The sequence below is a fragment of the Antennarius striatus genome, chromosome 4, assembly GCF_040054535.1.
Source record: "Antennarius striatus isolate MH-2024 chromosome 4, ASM4005453v1, whole genome shotgun sequence".
NCBI lineage: Eukaryota > Metazoa > Chordata > Actinopteri > Lophiiformes > Antennariidae > Antennarius > Antennarius striatus.
The window spans coordinates 20,966,444-20,988,710 of record NC_090779.1 but is presented as its reverse complement, the minus strand read 5'-3'; the positions used below and the strand labels follow the sequence as shown (position 1 = coordinate 20,988,710).

At 43.8% G+C, this 22,267-nt stretch overlaps 1 protein-coding gene across 2 annotated transcripts; it reads right to left on the bottom strand.

Annotated features, from left to right (window-relative positions):
• Positions 1–3,597: 3,597 nt before the first annotated feature.
• LOC137593963 (NUAK family SNF1-like kinase 1) lies at positions 3,598–21,287 on the bottom strand. Of its 2 annotated transcripts, XM_068313113.1 has the most exons (8): positions 20,917–21,287; positions 19,976–20,163; positions 15,334–15,454; positions 11,672–11,823; positions 10,493–10,558; positions 10,256–10,375; positions 8,672–8,804; positions 3,598–7,932 (listed from the first exon to the last, which is right to left on the bottom strand). In XM_068313113.1, exons 1-8 carry the CDS (start codon positions 21,008–21,010, stop codon positions 6,839–6,841), a joined length of 1,968 nt encoding a protein of 655 aa, XP_068169214.1. In that variant the 5' UTR covers positions 21,011–21,287; the 3' UTR covers positions 3,598–6,838. The 2 variants fall into 2 exon arrangements, with proteins under 2 accessions (XP_068169214.1, XP_068169211.1); XM_068313110.1 differs by having other exon boundaries at positions 19,976–21,286.
• Positions 21,288–22,267: the final 980 nt, after the last annotated feature.

Sequence of the window (22,267 nt, the reverse complement as noted above, 5' to 3'; positions counted from 1 at the left end):
TTTGAGAGTGGGCCAGACATTCCAGTAGAGATTGCCGCCCAGACACCCAGCAGCAGCCAGCCAGCAACGAATTCCAGAATAGCAGCGCTGCCGCTAAAAATAGTCCTCTGGACAGGAGAGGGGTGGAGAGCTTGTGTGGAGGTGGCATGTGGAAGGAGGATGAATGATAGAGGAGTGGAAGCTGAGAAGGAGAGGATGGGCGGTTTATTCCATTCCATATCCAGTCACAATGTTATCACAGCGGTGCAGAGGAAAAGGAGGTCTGCAGGGATGTGAGTTCGGAACCTGTGTGAGTGATTTCCACGAAACAGTGAGGAAAAACTGATGAGAACTTTAAAATGTGCACATGTGAGAAATTCATGAATTTGTGTGCGCAGGCTTATTCAAAAAACAATGTGTCAGCTAACCAGCGGAACACACGCTTCACTGTACTCAGGACTTTCCTCAGGCCCGAGTCGCTGTTTATTTTTCCTGCAATGAACGGGCAGCTCGGTTTGCAGCAGCCATTCTAAACCTTCGCTGTGGAACATCCTGCCTGTAACAGCAGCCAGATGCAGCAGGGCCGCGCTGATCTCGCCCAATCCTCTGCCAGATTTTGCTCAATTTACTGTATATCCCCTGACTTTCTTCTCATGAAACATTTTTCAGAAGACAAAAGAAGTTGTAAACTGTTTTGAAGCGCATGTAAATTCTTCGGCTTTCATGTCTCAAGTCCCTCTGTGTCATGGTTTTTATCCATAGCAGCTTGAGCTGGCTGCAAGAAAAGGCCTCATTTCAAGTCAGTGCTCAATGCTAACAGCAGTGCATTTTTTTTTAGCCTTTAACGTTTTGCAGACCAGCATATCTGCAAGGCATATGGAGCTGGCGTCATACTTTGAGATGGGATAGGGTATTAGGAAGGGGTCTAGGGTTGATTAGCATTTTGAATATGTAGTTGGGTATGCTGCTGCACCAGTAAACCCCCACCTCCGGGGGCAAACAGGCTCACCTTCTACAGATGCATGGAGGAGGGTGAAAACGAATACTTCAGAGGGTCGAGCAGCTGGACTGTATTTAGGGGTCAAAAAGTGAACCAGACATTGTTCTAAAGACATAAAAAAAATCCCTTTGAAACTCAAATCATGTCAATGTCAAGAGTGCAGCTGCTGAAATTTCATCTGAACTTTATATTATTTTTTCTATAGTCCAACGAATGCTGGCCTTCACATACAAATGACACTTATTTGCCACAAACATTTAAATTTCCACAACAGCTTTATCATTATTTTCCTTTGCTTGTATTTTTATGAGGTTTGTCCTTCGATTGGAAATTGCAGTGAAACAAAAACAGACCTGCACTTCATCCGAGGTTAATTATCTTGTTCCTTATGAGAAAACCTCCCAAAATAAATAATTACGTTAGACCACTGATTGATCTAGTTTTCTCCAGTATGCAGTCAGAATGACAAAAATGAATATTGATGTAGGAGGCATTTATAAATAGAAGGCTTAGAGACTAATTTTACAGCACAGTCTTGCTTCCAAAGGCCAATTTCCGACTTGGGATAACAGTTTCAATGTGTTGAGGAATTCTAAATCCTGCTCTGCAGAATACCGTAGAAGTATTTGATGTTGTCTTCTGAGTGAGTCCTGCAGCTTGTGTCTGGCCAGCATGAGCTGAGGCGTGCTGTCCTTCTCATCAGTACCAAAGTCCCAAAGGATTGCAACGCTTCCAGCCAACCACCCACTCCCCCTCGCAAGATGTGGATCGCATTAACCTCAACAGCAGCAGCAGCTATGTTCTCCCTCAACAATCTGGTGGCTTTCCGTGTCCTAAAAAACAGACGCTCTCCCTGAGACAGACACAAACTGTGTTCTTTTTCTCCATGTTGTCTACTGTTTTTTGTCCGAATCAATCAGGTTTCTAATGACTAAAAATTGGTTTTCTCCAGAGACTGTCATAGTGTAGTTTTCTAGTATTAGCTGCAGGTGTGGTGGGTAGAAAAAATAAACCTAACTATTGCATGAAGTTGGAATATCAACACTTTTGTCACATAACTACCCTGATTTATTTTTACATTTGCTCTGTTTTCATCATTGTTCAGGTTCAGACATTACATACCTGTTGTTTTACCGTGCACTGGGTACAGAAGTTTCCACTGGATAATTAATAGCCAAATTTTGATTGAAATTAGCCAGTATTGGAATTTACTTGGTTAATAACACCTTTTGGCAATGAAAATACTAATGAAAATGAATGTGGTTAATTTATTGGTCCTGGTACTGGTGTCTTCCTTAAAAATGACTACCTTAAATAGGAAATGATGATTAAGTGAGCGTCATCCAATGAACATCCTAATATGCTCAAAAACATATTAGATTTTCTCAGGAATCTTACATAATCCTAAGCAGATGCGTAGTGAGAAATGAATTGTTCCACAGAGGTGGTCTAAAACTCCCCATTGGATTTTCACTAGGTTTAACTTGGTCGCTATTAGTTTATTGTAGAGTTACGATAATGAAAACTGTTTACAATCGCCTTTAAAACCAAGAAGAAATAGCTTTTAATTACAGGACTTTGGATGATCCATCAAATGAATTTAAAGGAGTGAATATGTGAAGTATTTGTTCCAAAACTGTCCCAGGCTCAGTTTTAGAGTGGCTTTAGAAGGGCTTGCTGTCAAATTCTTGATGGTTATTGTTGAATTTTATGACAAATTCTTTTCAGCTGGCTCAAAATGACTTGGAATTTCTTTGTGTGGCATTTTAGCCATTTGGCGCCCATCTCTTAAGTCATTATTTTAGAAATGAAGTTGGACATAAGGGGTCTCAAGGTGGTGCAGAGGGTAGAGCCATCATCTCGCAGCAAGAAGGTTCTGGTTTTGAGTCCTTTCTGGGCACTTTGTATGTTCTGTCTGTCTGCATAGAGCTTCTCTGGCTTCCTCTCACCTCCACAAACATGCACTTCAGGTGAATTGGTCAGTTCCAAATTGTCAATAGGTGTGAGTGAATGATTGTATGGGGATTCATGCTTCGTGTGCCAATGTGTCTGGGACATCTCCCAACCAAATGCCTTTAAGTCCGCCGGGATAGGCTCCAGCAACCCCCATGACCCACGAAAACAGTAGAAGTGGTTAAGAAAATGAATGAAGGATTAAATGAATGTTGGAAATAGATCTGCTGACCTCGCTAATACATTCCTGGAGGTTTTTGGGTCACATTTTCATAATAAGGAAACCAGGACATCCAATAATAGCTTGCTTGGCACGTGCCCCAACCGTCAGAGGAGCAGTATTTGTATTTGTAATACTGTCTTCGATTTTGTGTATTTATTTATTTTGACCAGTGGATCAAACAAAAATAATATAGTTAAATTGTGAATCTTCTATTTTTAAGCTATTCTGGAATAAATGAAAGAAGTGCTGTGTGTGAACCAACATCCCATAGGCAGTGTCTTGCTTTGTCACTAGGATGGAGGGCATTAACAGTATGTCACACATTGAAAAATAAAACATGTACACAGATGTACGTCGGGGTGTTTCCAGGACACATCCTGTGCGATGTGACTGTTTATCTGACAAATGATTTACACTCCAAGGACCACACACAGCACAAAAGCAGATTTCAAGATCCATTTATTTGAGTTGATACAGTAAAACAGAGGCATTGTGTTGAGTAAAAATACACCCAAAGGGATGAATTAAGACATTTTGCAGGACCTCTTTTTTATTTGCTCCTCTTAAAAATACACACTTTGCCACTGCCTTCACAATGAGATGATACCACTCTGTTTTGAACAAACAAATGTCTGTATACAGGACGTCCTGAACACAACAAGTAATATAAAGCAGGCCAAAGCTTGATGTGTCTTGATTCAAATGAAATGGCTTGATCACCAATAAATACAAGTATAAAAACACATTGATAATAATTCTTATTATCCAAATCAAAGAAAAGTTCATAAAAGATGCCAAAGGCATAAAAATGTAATTCACCTTGGCAGTCCAGGATCACCAACAAAAAAAAAAAAAAAAAAGTGGCAATAGCCAAAAATGGTAATGAGCAATAATAAAAAAATAATACTTAAATAACATAATACTAATTAATTATTATTGTCATAACAATATCCAGTCAAGTTTTCCTATAATTAGACTTTCTGCTAACTAACAGATATGCACCACTTATTCCAGTTTGGCAGAGTTTTACCATCAGATTCTTTCCACTCTTGGTTTTCTGCTTTGGTAGAAGTGGAAATACAATTTTGTTGATATGTTAATACATTTCACCGCAATGTGCACTATTCCAAGTCATTGATAAATTGGGTTGATGGGGTTTGGTCACCCCAAATGAAAACTGAGACTCCAACAATTTTAAACCAGACTTGTTTCTGGAGAGAAATTCTAATACTTCAAGGAAGGAAGTATTTTCTGCCATAACATAAAGCAATATAAAGTTTCTTATATTTTGGAAAATCAAAAACAGAAGCATAATAAAACAAAATACTAACATAGTATAATTTTCTCACTGTAAATCCAGTTGACAATAAAATGCAATACAAAAGAAAAAAAAAAAGCAGTATAATACGAAACGGGTCTGTCATTCGAATCCATACCCAGGACCTTGTCTTCACGGGAGAGGGGTCATCTACTGCATGGTTTTCTGTCCACATCATTTGATATTCTAGGTGATGTCAGTTACTTTTCTCCCACTTAACGCCGCTGTTGAACACACGTTCACGGTCTATGCAGAACAAACAAGTCACATGCTGACCGACCCTCGAGACAAGCTGTATCAACAGCCTCCAGCATCTCAAATAAAAACCGAAAGAGAAAAACCAAATAAACGTGAGGTAAAGCCAATGTGGGGGATGATTTCATTCACCGATGGGGATTCCCTCGTCAAAGACTCGCTGGTCTCTGACTTATCCATTCCTCTGAATCACGTTCATCACATCTTTGGTATTCCGAACAAAAAAAACAACAACAACTTTCCATCTAGTCTTTCTACTCACTTTCTTTTCCTCCACTATTCTACTTTACAATCCCTTCAAAAAGACTTCTAACTTATTTTTCTTTCCCACAGGAAAGTCCGTTCTAGTCTTAGCATCTTTTCGCACATCATCACTCTTTTCGCCTTTTTCACCTCCCTCTACCTGTACATCTCTACACCTCTGCCTCTCTTACAGTCAAATGAAAACAATAGCAGGCTAATTGTGCTTGGTTGACATAATCGACTAGTATACACAGCTGGACGGCTGAGCACAGACCGCAGATCCCACCTGTGCTGAGTCGGACTAGTGCCCGATTAAGATCTCTGGCACTATCACGTCTCCAGCCTCCCGTCTGAGGAATTTGATGTGTCATCAGCAGGCTAAAACAACCCACCTCAGCCCTTTTGAAGAGCTAATGGTGAAATATTAACTCGTCGGACAATGGAAGCTCTACTGTCTTTGGCAAAGCAAAAAAAAAAGTCTCTCTCTTGGCAGCCTGTCTTATCAGGTAGCCTTGAAAGCATGAAAATATGCAAGTTTAAGAGAGCCAGATACATTCCAGGCCTGTTAGATGGTGTCTACGCCATCTCCCTTCACTAAATGTTGCACGAGGTGAGCCCCTCCAGGCCTACGGTACCCCCTCCCAAAAAGAGAAATTAAAAGAAATCTGTGCTCAGCCTAGACACCTAAATTGCTGACAAGCCAAACTGGAGCCTTAAACACAGACGAAGAACACAGACCAGTTCTTCTTCAAGGCCGGCAATACATCCAAATATATCTCTGTGTGTGTCTGTGTGTGTGTGTGTGTGTGTGTGTGCGTGTGTGAGAAGAAGAGACTGTTTGATCTAAACTGTCCGAAACTATCCTTTGAACAAAACATGTAAAGCTTTTGCTGAAGGTCCCGGGTCCCTCCACATTCGCAAACATAACCCCGAAAACCCCCCCCAAAAAAACCCAAAAAACACACAACTGGTGACAGGTCGGCCTGTTTTTTTTCCCTCAACTTTAAGGAAACGACATACATAATTTTCATTATGAATCACTAAAGGCACTTCCTACATATTCCCTGGTATCATACACAAATATAGGACATATGCTTTTAGGAAGGTGTATTTGCCTGTGTGTTTTACAAGCACAGACATACTTATATATGCTTAGTTTCTCATAACTGAGTAAAATAATTATATATGTCAGTTCCACCCAAAGAGTTGAAGACTCTTCCAGTAAAAGCCAGCACCCACCAGTTTGTTTTTTTAAAAATTCAGACTAAAAGCTACTAAAATATTAATAAATAAACAGTAATTTCAGTTATTTTTGGATCAAGACCCTGGTTTTGTTTCTTTTTTTTCCTTTTCTTTTTTTTTTTTTTTTGAAAGGAAGTAAAGATCACAAAAGCATGTGCTCCGCGTGAGTTTTTAAGGTGCTTTTGTAAACTCAAACTGGGTGGTGTACGACGAGAGCAAACCAGTTCCTGGTCGCTGCGTTTGTGAATCTAACTTGCCTTTTTGCTGAATATGTAAACATGTTGAACACAGCAAAGTCTCTGGGCGGGCCAAGAAAGCAGACTGGGTGGCATTTTTTTTTTTTTTCGTGCTAGCTCCTTCTCTCTTTTGTTCAAAAAACCCAAACTACATTTCCTCCTGGCTAGAGAAGTGCAACTAAGTGTGTACATCTGTGAGTGCATGTGTGTGTGTGTGTAGACATATCATTCCCATCATGATTTCATCCCCATTTGGAAAACCGCAATTTTCCAAAAGGTGTATCCCAGCAACAAACTGGTCGTTAATGCCGCCCGTAAACATCGATACACATGCACACGCATACATGAACACGTTTCCTCTGCTTCCACTCTCTCTGCCAACCCATCTTTTAGGTGAGGTTGCTGCTGATGTCCAGGGCTTGCTGGTACACCTGAGTCATGTCCTCCAGGTCCCCCAGCAAGGAGAAGCTGCCATTGTCCCCCGGGGAGCCTTTCATTTTGTTGCCACGGCTGAACTTGGGTCCCTGGTGAGACGCCGCCGCCTGGAAGCCCTTGAAGTTGGCGAGCTGCAACAAGTTTTCAGCCGAGACGCAGGCTCTGATGTTTGGCCGCAGGTGGGGGGTTGAGGGGTGCCACTCGGCCCCGCTGAGGGAGCTGGGCGAAAGAGACAGGACAGAGCTGTCCTCCCCAACGATGCTGGAGGGCCGACTCTGACTGCGCGACAGACCAGAGTCGGCCGAAGGAGGAGGCTCGCCGAGGATTCCGGCCACCGCTGCCGCCGAGGGAGGCCCGCTGAAGGTGGAGTACTTGCCGTTTCGCTTCAAGATGCCCTTTCTCCCCATCACTCTCTTAGGTGGGGAGGTGGCTAGCAGAGACATACTGGCACCACCTAAAAGCTCGGAGGACTCGCTGCGTTCTGGCGAGGAGTAGTACCCTGATTCCCGCTGTTGGTTGTTCTTCAAAATGCCTTTCTTGGGCAGAGACGGCACCATCCTGGCCGGTGAGCCTCCTCTCAGAGTGGGCTCCTCTTCCTCTCGATCTGGACTTGAGGCTTCCTCTCCACCTTCAGTTTGTTGAGGCAGGACTGCTTGACCCAACTCCACCTCTTCCGGACTGGCCGACTGTTGCTCTTCAGTGACCCGAGTCTTCAGGATCCCCTTGGGTCTTTTCAGACCTGGCTTGTCCTCTGCTCCACAGTGCGTCTGTCCCGTCTCCACATTTTCCTTCTTGGACTTTTTGGGCCTCTGGCGCAGCAGCTGGGGTATGACTGCAGGTTTGGCTCCAGAACCACGTGGCTCAGTGCGGTTCTGCCAGTCGATGAAGCGAGCAAGCATGGGCGAGCCTCCATGGTCACGTTGGGTCTCGCAATCACACACACTGTTCTTCCAGCCCCAGTTTACCCACCAGTGGTTGGCGATGTCCTCCACTGTGGCCCGGCGCTCAGGGTTCACCATGAGCATCCAGCGGATCAGTCCACGGGCATCTAACAAGAAAAAGAGCAAGACCTGTCTGTTAGCTACCTAGTGCTCCAAAACACAAGGTGATAGCATCTATGCTATTGAATACTTAGCAGAAAAATGGTGGTTGAGTTTGATACTAACTGTGAAATTTTCGTTGAAATTTAGTTTTAGTGCCTATTTTAAAAAAGATTTTTTGCTTAAAATCCAACATATGACTTTGTCCAAGTTACACAATTTTCATTTGGTGGAAAATCAAAATGTACCCAAAACAGAAACAACTTATTTTTGACATTCATTGAAATGCGCCTCGAGCGATAAATGTGATATGATCAAGGTACTATGACTTCCCGTGTTTCATACAAAGGCAATGGAACTGGTTATGGTTGTGTGTTTTTAAAAGATAGAATAAAAACAGAAGTGTGTAAATCACATGTGATAAAAAGCACCTTTTTTAAAGAGGGTTTTAAAACCAACAACTATGACACGAAGACCATTAATCAGAAAATATTTCACATTATAATTTCAGTGAGTCATTACAGGAAAATGCAAATTTCATTAAATTACATGCCGAGAACAACAAGATTCACACAACTTTTGTAGACTTCAGTCTGTAGAGGAAATGCTTTTCAATGAAAGGTTTCCTGAACCAATTAGAATGTAGACATTAAAAATGAATTAGTCCATTCTACAATAACATGACTAATGGGATGGTTGGCTTCTTCTAACTGTAGTCATGCTGAGCGAAGACTGTGGACCAAGTACCTGAGGACTGAGTCGGTTCTTTATAATCGCCGTTGCTAATCTGGCGAATGAGGTTCTTGTGGTCTCCCCCATCAAATGGCATGGTCCCATAGACCAGGGTATACAGCAGCACCCCCAGAGCCCAGCTATCCACCTAGAGAAAACACAGCAAAAAAAGATTTTGTCATGAAGAGGTGTGTGTTGGATCTGTTTTTATGGCGTTAAAATGCAGCTCATTTCAATTACGCTCTGGAGTTGACATCAGTCGACACCACAAACACTTTTTCACACGCACATCACACAACATCTTTGTTCAACAAACTGATGACTGTGCAACAGTTCTGCACATCACTAACAGAATTAATAACAAATGGCATTAATGTGGCGGGAAATGGCTCGTTTCCACTCAGATAACCCCCCCCCCCTCCCCCCTAGCTCTCTCTCTCCTGCTCTGTCAGGCAGAAGCAGGCACTTTCTAACCACCAACCTAATGCGATGTGGCTGTCTCAGGAAGCCGTTACATAAGACTGAGTATATGGGGCATGAAGAGGTGCAGGGCCACGTGGGAAGCGGTGGGAATGGAAGGGGGTAATGGCTTTGCAGAGATGGCGCAAATACATCCTGGCTCCTACATAGTTCCCTGGAGACTCGACTGATCGGCAGACGAACCGTCCGTGTGCGATGGTCGCTGTGTGTCGTTTTGATTGTGGTTTACAGGGGAATGGGATGTCCTGTTCCTGGTGGCAGTAGCTGGAGCTTTAAGACATAGCGTAGGAAGAGGAAATCAGATAGGGAGCTGGTGTACTTCCTCTAAGGATCTGAACTCACATCAAGAATGTTGCACTCTCCTCTTGCCATTGGTCCGTTCCCAAGGCGAGACAGGGCATGCACTATTGTTTTGTTCTATTTTCTTTGCCTGTGTTTGCTGTAATTTGTGGCCTCACCCCAACCAAGGTTCTGTAATTTCGATTTCAATTGGACTGCTGTAGTTTTTAGCACTCTGGAGTAAATTATAGTGAATTATGTTAAATTGAACGGTTGGTGTTGAATATCTAAAAATGCAAGTATTTTCCAGCTCTCTTCCTTTGTTTCATCTAACTTACAGGAACAATTTTAAGAGACAGTGTGCTTCAGAAGGATTCTGGAATTGCCGGATAAGTGGCTTCGGGGGATACATGCACTCTCTCTTTCAGCAAAAGTATTTCCCTTTAACCATGAGTGTCTTTTTGAAGCCGTGGAGCATTCTGATCTCATTAAGATGACGAGAAAGTGAGAAAAAAAACATCCCCCAGTTCCTCACTTCAAAGCACCCAGACAACATAGGAAGGCGGCTAGCGGGCTAACGGCATCAGAGCTGACCCGCTGTGGAGCCGCATGAGAGAAACTTCCCTTGACTGGAGTCAAATAATAATCCCATCAAAGAAACAGACAATAATGATTAAAGCTATATACGGTGAAAGATCCGAGAGTTTCTCATCATATTTAACAGCTAGAGAAGACAAGAACAATGAAGGTGGATGCATAGAAAGGAAAACATACTTGGAACGCTCACACACACACACAAAAAAAGCATTGTGTATTTTCATTCCTTGATTCACTTCTCACCTCTGGGCCATGATATGGTCTCCCATTGACAATCTCTGGTGAAGCATACAGCGGACTGCCACAGAAGGTTTGCAGCAGCTTGTCCTTATGATAGAGATTGGACAGCCCAAAGTCAGCTATCTGTGGAAACACAAGTATGAGTGATTATCACCGTGGCCCCTGTTGATCGCCATTAAAAGATCCCTTGAGGTACTCGACTCCTGTTGGTGCACAACATGGATCAAGAGTTGAACTTACCTTAATATTACAGTTTTCATCCAGTAGCACGTTTTCCAGTTTCAGATCCCTATGCACAACTCCATTCTGAAAACAATGAGAGAAATAACGAAATGATTGATTAATCTATCAATGCCTTATTCATACAAAAGTCTTCCAAGTAATGAACAGTTCATTGTCTTAAGACATGATTTCCTCTAAAAAGTCTGTCTTTCAAGGGAAATCAAGACGGTCTGTTGGTCTAGTACTCTTTAATCGGTCTTGTCCCCTCAGGGGTCTTTATGCCAACATCTGCTGAGATTTTCATTTTAAATGGACTCACATGTGTCACATAAACATCAGCCTGTAATTATTACACTGTACGAATTATTTTCTCACAGCATCTTCGGATTAGAAAAACAACGCTGGTGCTAATGTCTTGTGTTTAAAAAAATAAATAAATAATGGAAGTAACATGTGGTATGCAGACAGAGCGAAGCCGGCCTAGATGTGGAGAAGCGATCCCTTCCCCCCAGGGTTAACATTCTGCATGGCAGTCACTCCGCTTGCTTGACAGGGAACTCATGTTCACATGATCCTGATCGGTGTATAAAAGGAAAAGATGTTGGTTCGCTCGTTGCGTCCGTGACTCACGTCACCTCTGTGCCTGCTAGTGATGATTCATCATTCATAGCCGTCCGGGATCCTCCTCTCTGAGGACCAATGACATCATCCCTATCTCCAGTTGGGAAGAGGATGACAAGGTTGGGGTTGGGGGATTTATCTAAACAAGCCCTTTGGGTTTTGTGGCTATTTAGTGAAGTGTGGAATCGCGGTTAACGCAGGCGTGGCTGGGGATAAATCTTTGGGGAAACGCTGTTGGGGGTATGTCAGAACCATCGCTCTATGTGTCGACAGATGAGGACAGAATTATGTCTGTTGATGGACTGTATTCAAAGCGCAAGCTTGAATTAAACTAGCCTGTGCTCCAACTTCACTCAGAAATAGATGACTCCCTTAAACCAGCAGGCCAAGAAAAGCATACTGTGCAGAGCTCACAGATTAACTGAGTTGAAGGCTGACTCTGGAGGTTTGAGTTACAATCAGGATGCTTCAGCCTGGGCGTGCGAGTGCAAGACGAGGAGGAATTCAAGGTGACCGATGAGACGGCCATGTTTTATTCTTGTATCATAGGATATGGGAGGATTTGGGCTTCCTCACCTTGTGGCAGTGATGCACGGCAGAGACTATCTGTCTGAAGAAGTGTCGCGTCTCCCGTTCGCTCAGGCGCCGCCGCTCACTGATGTAGTCGTACAGCTCGCCCTTGCTGGCGTACTCCATCACGATCACAATCTTGTCCTTATTCTCGAACACTGGGAAACGATAACAGTTGGAGTTCATTAAACGTCATCGTCGTACGGTTACACAAATGGATGGAATAACATTTGACTGTAAGGAGAGGAACCAAATTCACCCTCCTTTTGTTTTGGAGGAATCCAGATTGCATTTCTTCACTTCAAGGGGTTACATCACCTAAACTCCACCTCATGTGTTTGGCTCCTAGTCAACATTGCAGGGAGGGGCTTTTAACTCAATCAAAGCTGCTCCTCAGAGACCAGTGCGAGTGGAAAGAAGCATTGCGATGGGAACACAATAGTCTAACAATGCCCCTGAACGCATCACGTCGACACATTTCACAACATGCTCCCACATTCTTCACAGTGTTTAGAGTAAAATATCACAAGATCTGGCGTGTTTAACATTTTGCAAAAAAAAAAAAAGAGCATCTTTGACTAATAATTCCTCCTACAAGTTGAGTGCATTAGCATGAGAGCTAATTGACACTACAGATAAGAAACAAGGCTGGATAATTAATTTTAAATATAATTTAAACCTGTTGCGCGTCTGCTGACAGGAGAAAGTAATGTTATTGCAGTGTGTCACTGTAATGCATTATTATCCACCTGCAATCATCAAACATATCATTCTGTGTCATTAGCCAGTCATCTGGTGTGTAATTTCAACTTGGCAACACACTTCTCTCCCATCGCTTTGGTATGTGGGGAAGGAAAATGCTTAAGAGGACGAGCGAGTGGGGTGATTTTCCCACACCGCAGGGTTACCGGGGGTAAGGGGCCTCTGCTTTCTGCACCGCTGAGCGAACACCTTCTGAGTTTGTCACAGTACTTTCCTCGCCCTCCTCTCAGGGTCCTTTTAAAGACATAATCCTCTACAAAAACACACGGCTGCTGACTGATGGGAATGCTCCCTTATTGTGACTGTCTGTCTGCTCGGGATGTAATTGACAGGATAGGAGCCAAACACCCGTGAGGGACGAACGGTTCTCCATCGTCTGTTTGGGGGGGACAGAGCAGTGACCCAGGGCGACATTCACAGCGATGCTTGGCGAGATTGTGCTTGGAGAAATTCTAAGCTTGCACTCCCATTTACCTTTGACCCCTGGTGGTGAATGATTACCTGTCTTACATAACTCAGGTTTCTTCCAGCCGGTCACCCCTGCAGCCTCGCTGTCACTCATCAGCTTTTGTTCACAGGTCAAGCCCCCATATCTAACTAATTAGCACCCATTGTCATATTGCCCGCACTGACGATAGACCAGTCCTGCAAAGGTGACGTGGAGAACAAGGAGCTTTTGCTGCAAAATGTAATAGTGTTGGAATAAAACCGGACAATGAACAAACAAGCATTGAAAACTGCACGACTGTCTAGTTATTGCTCCAATTAGTCCTCTTCACTGATCTGAGCTACCACAACACAATATCTACAGGGTTTAGATTGCTATCTAGGGTTAAAACACCATTACAGAACGCAGTATAATGAACGCAATTTAAAAAATTGTGGCTCTTCAGTCACAGCAGGGTGAATGGCTTTATTTCTGCTGGAAGTTTCTATCAGCAGCTTATTTCCCATTTCCTTTTAGAAGGAACAATTCAAGATTCTGGGAAACTTTGACGTTTTATCTTTTCCTGAAACTACTGGACAGTGTCACATATATGTATGGCAAAATATGATATTACAGGCAGGAGCAAAGTTCTTGACTTGGGAGTTTTAAAAAAAAACCCAGAGGGTTCAGGAGCACTACCCAGCTACTGGCGTTGGTTTTATATTCACTGTACAAGCATTAAAGCGTCGTCAAAACTTTTATCTAACTCGCAAAAAAGAAAGAAAATATGTAGTTCCCTCAATGTCAAACCGACCCCTGCGTGTGTCAGTTTTGTCGATGTGGATGCACCGGCTAACATATTTATTAAATGTACTGATTTTTGCATGCACAGCATTCTTAGGGGTTGACTATTTGTTTTAAAAGGAGTTACGCCCAAGGAGAATAGAGCAAAACCCCTGCGCAGCGTGCTGGTGGATGCAGAAGAACGTGAGGGAGTTGTAAAAATCTATCCTCACACACACATCTGGTTCAGCTTTGCTTCATACAATGGCAGTTAGCATGGGCTGTTGAGGAGGGTGTTGCCGGATACACAAATCTCAGGGCCTCCCTATATATCTCTGAAGCAAAAGTTGGGTGTCGGCCAGACCACAACAGTAAAAACAGGGTTTGAGGAGAAACAGCGAGAGCAACGAGTCTGGTCGAGTTTGTTGGTGGAGCGGGTTCTTATAAAGTATGGCAACACACACAGAAGACCATACAGCCTCCATAAAGAAAGTTGGGTGTTCTTTTTATCATTGTCCCACTAAACCAATAAAACTCCGCTGCACTTCAGCCCTGGCACGTTCCCATTACAAATAGTGATGTTTGTCACATTTTCACATTGCTGATAACAACCTGGGGACTTTGAAACTTAAGAACAGGGGTGGGTGTTAAACGAAAAATGAGTCCACAATTAGCTGTCATTGCGCCAAGGCGGCTAACCTGGAAAAGGGCATTGAAATTCTTGTTTTGTTAACATAGGTAAAAAAAATAGTTACGAGTCACAAATCATACGAAACCTTCCCAAACCCCAGCGTCTTGTGACTTTAATTGCAGGCACAAAGGCCAGGACTACGTTATAAGGGCTGATTAATTGCAAGCAATATGTTGAAAGAATTCAATGGGAATTGTTCAGCTTTAATGCTAACCATTAATTCTAATCTATGTTTTCTTCCAGCGGGGTTAAGGTCATTCTGAATGACTCATATGAAAACGGAGGTCCCAAAGAGTAAATACACGGGTCATTTAATCCTGACATAACGGCTTTGATATTTAGTGAGTTGCTTCCTGGGGCAGACGTATGTTGACATTGCTCGAAGGAAGGCTTATAGCCTTTCCTCCCCCCTGCATAACACGCAACAGGAGTGAGACGAGGCTTCAGGGTGCAGGCTTGGGTCAATGAGGTCAATGCAGGGTTTTCCACCTACAAACCCATGCAGGTTCACGGACAGACAAAGACACGCTAAGAAACATATATTTGCAAACACACGCATACAAGTAGAGTCTGCTTTCCATATGCAGTAGCTTTTTAAGCATCAACAGATGTTTGGCCCTGAGATCAAGACCGGAGAAAACTAGAGATGAGACCTCAAGATCTGGGAGAGGCTATGCCTTCGAATACCACCGCTCTTACGCACACATACGTGAAAACGCACACACACGTTCAGAGAGATCCAGATGCACCCGGTCAAAAGCATCCCGACTGTAACCGGTCCAGCTGTCAGATGAAGCGTGAGAAGATGAATAACATCCCAAACCTGCAGTCCAGTCCTGATTATGACATCAGCATGTCATACCACGATGATTCCAGCTCGGTCAGAAGTGCTACATGAGTCCAGGGAGGGGGTGTGTGGTTGAATGTGTCTGTTTTTGTTTCAGAGTGTGTCCGGTTTGTTATGTGTGTGTATATGTTTGTGTGTGTTTCCAGACAGACCCTCACCTTCGTATATAGAAATGATGTGTGGGTGGCGGAGGGATGACATGATCTCGATCTCTCTGCGGATGTGAACCATGTCCTGTTCATCCTTGATCTTCTCCTTCCGAATTGACTTGATGGCCACCTTTAAACCGAGGACAGAAGACTGTTTGATTAGGTGACAAACGACAGAAAAATAAACATAAAAATTCCAAAGTACGATTCCACGGGTGCCACACGTGTGACCGTTTTGAAAACATTCTTATTTTAAGACAAGAAGTGAACATATTTATGTCACATTCTTTGGGATTAAATAATTTTTTACGGGGTACATGTTGTAATGTGTGTTTCAGTAAAAACATGTCCGCAAAATGAGAGCGTACTGCAGTATATGTTTCCAAAATAGCCTGTGTACTCTATTAACCTTGTTTATCTACCCCCTCAGGTCTTACAGGGCATTTCTAACAACCTCTGAACTCATCACCCAGCCTCACTGACATGACATCCAGATAAGACAATCAAGGATGGGGTGTCATCCTAAGTCTGCTGCTGTGTAATTTACTGTGACTCCTTTCTGTGTGAAGCATAATGAAGGTGCTCTTCTTGACGAAAACAACCGAGCACATGGCGCCATAATGGAGGCTCTCTTAGGGCCTGGGATCTAATCAGGTACTCATCACTGTTTGGACTGGGTTTCTTATCTGTGCCCTAAGTCCTTCTCTGACAGGGATCAGATGTCAGATTCACAAAGTGAAATATAGGTTTCCATAGTAACCTGGAGGCAGCTGTTATCAGAAAACAAGATTCTGCTGCCAATGCACGACGGTGCCATCGTGCAGACGACACGAATGCTGATGTCTGACAGGTAGGTTTCTCATATTCCTCATCTTAGCGTGGTAGCATCCGCAAATTAGCACTAAACACAAAGAGCAGCTGAGGATGAAGGGAAAGCCATCACTGCAGAAATTTTCAGTTATTTAGAGACCAAAATTTAAAAAAAAAAAGTGTTACATTTGAAAGGAATGATGGCTCACCAAAGTTCACCACAATGGCTGCAAAAAAAAAAAAAAATCAGCAAAGCAATCAATTATTGTGGTAAAATTTCAAGGCAATGCATGCATCAAAAGTTGTGGAGACACTTCACAAACCTCAAACGTCAACAGCGTGCATGGTGGGACAAGAGATTGCCAAAGTCATGGTCGCCATTAACATTGACATCTGTGTTTCTCCTGTCATAAAGTCACTCAGACGACATTACAATCCCTCTCCAATCTCATACTTTTGATGATACTGGCCGACTTTGGCCTGCTGGGACTTTTACGTTAGGGTCATGAGAATGAGGATTTGCTTCTTTTCAACTTTCAACAGCGACATTTGATGTTAAGTTGTTTTTTGTTTTGTTTTTTCACTCGTGTCATGGCAATGCCACCAAGGTACGAGTTAGCCACAAGTAGACGCATTCAGACCTCGAGCACGGCGCTCCTTAAATGAGAGGTTAGCGGCTTAAACCAATCAAAAGTACACAGACTAGCACATGTCAATGTAATTGTAGCCTAAGCGTTCTCAATTGAGTCATGGATTTGCTTTGATCAGGACTGTAAGGCCATTCACTCTGAATCCTGTTAGTTTAAACTTTTGTCCTCTCCTAGCTAAGTGGCAGTATTCTGAGGAACCCGGCTTTATTCCATGCAGCACCAAACCACAGGCAGTAGCAAAAGCCAAGCTAATTACCATGTACATCAATAAAAATAACCCCAAACCGGAATGGTTCCCTTCCAGAGCATGCCTTGATTACATAGAATTTTAAAGAAATGATACCTTAATCAACAAATATGTAGTTTGGGGCGTCCACACACTGCATTCATAATTGGTAAAAGTTGTTGTGTTGTCCTTCACCTGAATTGGTTTTTAAAGTTTTATCGCTGATCCCCAAAACTCAAGCAGACATCCATAGCTCCAGATTAACTGACAATGAGGTGAGACATGAGTCACCGTCCTGGATTTCATTTAGTTAATTCAATTCGTTAATTAAGGCAAAAATGAGACGCAAAAAGCTACACGCAAAGTCGAGCTAATGCCCTCTGCCCAGCTAAAGGGGCTGTTTTTCTAGAAACAGGGTTTTTTTTAGCCATGACCTTCATTCCACACTATGCAAAGGCAAGAGCCAGGTCTCCCACAGTGGGTGTCTCTAGTGCATCTCCCCCGTAATGACCCCGACGTGGATCAAACATGACCTCAGATCAGAGGTCAGCTGGCTGGATCGGCCCGACGCAGCTACGCTCGTCCGTAAGTTGATCCCCATAAACCGTCACTCACAGCAATCAGGCGCTGCACTGCAGCTCACGCCTGCCTCTGCCAGGTATGGGGGCCGGTCTCATCCACCCCCCCCCCCACCACCCCTTAAACCCCCCTTTATTCACAATCCAGTTTGTTTGAAGTGAAAGTCCTCGCTTTGCTTCACTGGAGCCTGACATCTTCCTGCGATTTCTCAGGCCATTAAAATTGATGAAGTATTCGTCATAAGCTCGCGTTTCTTCCTGGTCATCTGTTGTGTTGAGCATGTGCGTCTGACTCAAGGGGGTGGGGGTGGGGGTTGGGGATGCTGTCAGTTACTCAGAGAGCTATGATGTCAAACGCCGCCAGGAATCGTAACACCACATCAACAACGCCGCGCACAGCAGAGGAATGTCCGAGCGTTCCCCTCTCGTGTACCTCTCCAGTGAATCCATTGTTGGGCAGTGATGTAATCTGGTGCTTTAAGCTCATATTAATATGACTCCCTTACCCTTCTCACTGATGCTGCCTCTCTCTAGTTATCTTGTTATTCTCCCCCCCCCTCCCACTGCCGGTAATGGATTCCCCACACAGGATATTAACCTTCCCTTTCAATCTCATTTCCTGCTGCGGATGGCATCTCATGTGTCGCTGACCGGCTGTCACCGCAGACCTTTCGCATTTAGACGCTTTGCGCTGCATCATGACGCACGCCGCCTTTCTCACGGGCCTACGAACATGAAACACCTCTTCCAGGACTCGTGCACGCTGTCGCGCATCCTTGATATGATTTAAATGATCAATCACGGCCTAAACAGTATAACATTGTGTTTTCCAACGAGCTGCCGAGTGATATAACATATGGTTTTGCAGATTAGAGCAGACGGTCCCTCAGTTCCACTTTCGCTGACGTACGGAATGCGCCCACATCTAATCAATCTGCCCTCAGTTCATTCCACACGTGCTCTCTCACACACACATGTGTACACACACACACACACAGACAAAACTTTCTCAGTCCATCCAGTCGCCTCGATCGTTCTGTTCTTCGCATTTACTTTCTGTAAAAGATACAGACAGTGAAGATGATTACATAACAGTCTCGCCACACAGCTGCATTTGCCATACGGATGCAGGAGACCATCATGGGATCAAAGGTCGAGTAAACACCATCCAGACGCACGTGGCCTGTAAGGTAGCCTGGCAGCCGAGCTCCGGCTGTCTGTGTTCTTCTGCAGTTCCATGTGCGGAGGCGTTGATTCTCGAAAGACTTCACTAAGATACACAAACTCCCGCATGGAGGAAAAAAAAAGTGTTTTCGAGGAAGCGCTTCACTTCACTGATGGGCTATTTTAAGTTTAAATGGTACGCTGAGGAGTTTGTAGGAGATTCCAGGAGAAAGAGTGGAATTTGGCCACAGAGCTTGGCCATGAAAAAAATAAATCATTATCTCTAAACTGAATACATCAGTATATACAGTACAAAATCTTTGTTTAACTGTTCGAGGTTTACATTTTCAGTTCATTTACTGAATATTAAAGTAACAGTTTATTGAAGACGAGGTATTTTTGACCCTTCCAGTCAATGTACATTGTGCAATTCTAGACGTTAGTCAATGTAAGACTTCACATTTCAGCTGTTGTAGCAATAATGAGTCGGAAAACATGTTGAAGAAGGACAAAGAGCCAAGTGGGACAGGCCAGGGGGGAGTAAGCCCTTCCAGAGGGTTTGCAGGCTCTCTATCAAGCATGCCGGAGCTGTTGGAGCGCATTGTTGAGTTTACCACTGGCATTCTCTAGGACATGGAAAGTTCCCTATGTCTTGCCACAACGGGCCTCAGGGGTCAAAACTTTTGCCACACATGAAAATATTCAGAGAAAAGTTCTGCTTTAAAAGGATGTAACAGCAGGTGGTGGGTGTTACGACAAAGACAGGCAATTAGATTTTTTTTTTTTTTAAGAAAAAGGAGACATGCAAACATACTCGCCCACAAATATGAAAACAAAAACAGAACGTAAGTCAGCCGTGAGCCCGGCATTGTGAATGGTCCCCCACCTCTAAGGGGACTGTTAAGTGTTTTCAGTGATGCTTACTGGGATCACTGAAGACACATCAGTCAGTAGCCGGATTTGCACTCTGGCATCCGGTCGTGAGGCCCTGCACAGACTATATGAGGCGTGTGCAGCCACAACTCCCCGGCCCCATGGGGAGGGAAGTGGGGGGATTCCCAGAGGGACATACACACGCCTCTGAGATCAACAAAGCCCGTGTGTTACAGTCAAACCTGTGTCGTCCGCGGTGGCTACTTCACCGCGGCGCGCGTATTTTACGCATCTGAACGCGTAAAAGGCGCCATCAGCGGTGGTTCCGGAGCGTCTCCGGCGCGTCTCACCTCTCTGCCGGAGTGCCTCTCGATGGCTTTCTTGACCTTGCCATAGGTTCCCCTTCCGAGCGTCTCCAGCAGCTCGTAGCGGTGTTTCAGATTGTGCTTGTGGTGATGTTTCTTCACGCCGGAGTTTCTCCGTCCATCACCACTCGTCGGGGTCTCGTCGGGAGGGGTGCAGGCCGGCAGGGGTGTAGCTGCAGGTGGAGGGGAGATGTCACCCCTCGCCGGCTTGCATGGAGAGGATTGGCCTTTCCGGGCTTCGGGACGGGATGCCCCCCGGAGGGGCGATAAATAAGCGGTTTCCATCTCACTAGGGAAGCGTTTAAACGACCTTCCCACTGTTAAATATTTCAAACTACCTACCTGAAACAAATATGCTAATATAATACTTATATGTCTAATAATAGTAATAATAAATAAATAAATTACAAGGAATAACGCACAGCCTACGAGTCACATTACATGTGGAAACGGACATTTCCAGATTGTCTTGGTTGATCAATTGGATTTGATCAAAGAGGACAAGAGATTTCTCCTCCTACCTATTCATGTTGTTATCGCTATATATTTATAATCTACTACAGACTAGAGAATAAAAGGTCTAAAAGGACGTTATCGACATATAATTACCTGATACATAGTCCTACGTCAATGGATTAAAATAAATCTAGTGCCAATTATGTAGTAAAAATATTAATTCGAATATGAAGTCGCCAGCAGGACGAAAGCAGAATTCACTTTCGATTTAAACAATATAATGGTAATAATATACTGTATGTGCAAGCTCTTTTCCGGTTAAAAACAAAACAAAAAAACAAAAAAAAAACACGAAGAAATGACTAAAATGACTTCTTCTTATCTTAATTATCTGACATGATCTAGCTGTGATTATTCTGGCTCGTTGACCTCATCTGTCGTCCTAAACGCTGCCAACATCACCGACTCACATCTAAAAGGCGAGAAAGCTGCGACGAAACCGGCGTTTTGGATGAAGATGACCCTCATTTTGTCCACGGCCCAGGTACGGCTCCCCCCATTCATCTGGATTCTGTTCTATTGTGCGAACGCATGTTCCGTGCGGCGGGCGACGGCGGTGGAGGTGCGCGTTGATCGGTCACTATCTCGGCCTGAGACGTTTCGGTTATTGCCATGATCGTGTCGCTGCTCTCCGTCTTCTTCTTCGTGCGCCCGTCTTCTCGTTTCTCCCCTTTCTCTCTCTATCTGCAACGTGAGAGGCCGTGAATAAGGACTGCGAGCGGATCGGAGGGCGGAGGAGGAGTTTTACGCAGACCTCCTCCTCCCCTGTCTTTTCTCTTCCTCCTCTCTTTGTGCTGCTCTCTTTCCCTCTTCTCATCTCCAGATACAGTCTGACTGCCTATGATTTCAGGGGCGCAGCTAGGAGGGGTGTGCGCCACGGTGCGCCACCCCCTGCTGTCATCCACCTTTTGTCAAAAATCATTGAAATGTGTTACCGTTCTCTGATCAGACAGATGTGATGGAAGTTTTAGGGACGGGTGAGACTGCTAGTTCAGATTTTGAGAATTGAAACATTTTAAGATAATAAAGATACTTTTACGAGAACCAAGTAGGAATTGTATCACAAAAAAGATCATGTTTTTTTGAGAATGAAGTCATAATTTCTTCCTGATCAAACCAACAATACCCCATGCATTTGGACCATCCATCCATCCATCCATTCATCCATCTATTTTCTTATCTTTCTTGTGTTTCCATTGTGGGTCAGGGGTCTGCTGAAGCCTATCCCAGCGGGATACCGGCAAAAGGCAGGGTACACCCTGGATAAGATGCCACCTCATCATGGGGCCACATGAAAGACAAACAACTAGTCATGATCACAATCACACCTACATAACATGATGTGATCAGTTCACCTAAGCTGCATGTTTCTGGAAGTGTGAGAAAGCAGGAGAACCTGAAGGGAACCTGTGGAGAATCCGGGTATCTCCTGAAAATGTACCATAAATTAGAGATGTATGGATGTTGTCATTACAACGTGACTTTTTCTTGTAAAATTACCACTTTATTCTTGTGTTATTGCACCAATATTCTCAGAATCTCCTCTTTTTCATTTGTAGACTCGGACCACACCCCTTCACCTTAGGCTAATGCTATCACCCAGTGGTGTAATGTCATCACTCAAGTCCTCAAGATCTATATTCAGAGGTTGGATGAGATTTTGTTATCACTTTTTTTTTTTTTTGCTTGCCTGCAAGATAACACAAAAAGTTGTCAATGAATTTTAATGAAATTCTCAGTGGGCGTGGATCTCTGGTCAAC

Coding starts and splice junctions, on each gene's coding strand:
- LOC137593963 (XM_068313110.1), bottom strand. CDS start 20,275: ATGGAAACCGCTTATTTATCGCCCCTCCGGGGGGCATCCCGTCCCGAA. Junction 10,376..10,492: donor ATGAAAACTGTAATATTAAG/GTAAGTTCAACT, acceptor GTGTTTCCACAG/ATAGCTGACTTTGGGCTGTC. Junction 7,933..8,671: donor AGAACCGACTCAGTCCTCAG/GTACTTGGTCCA, acceptor TTTTCTTGTTAG/ATGCCCGTGGACTGATCCGC.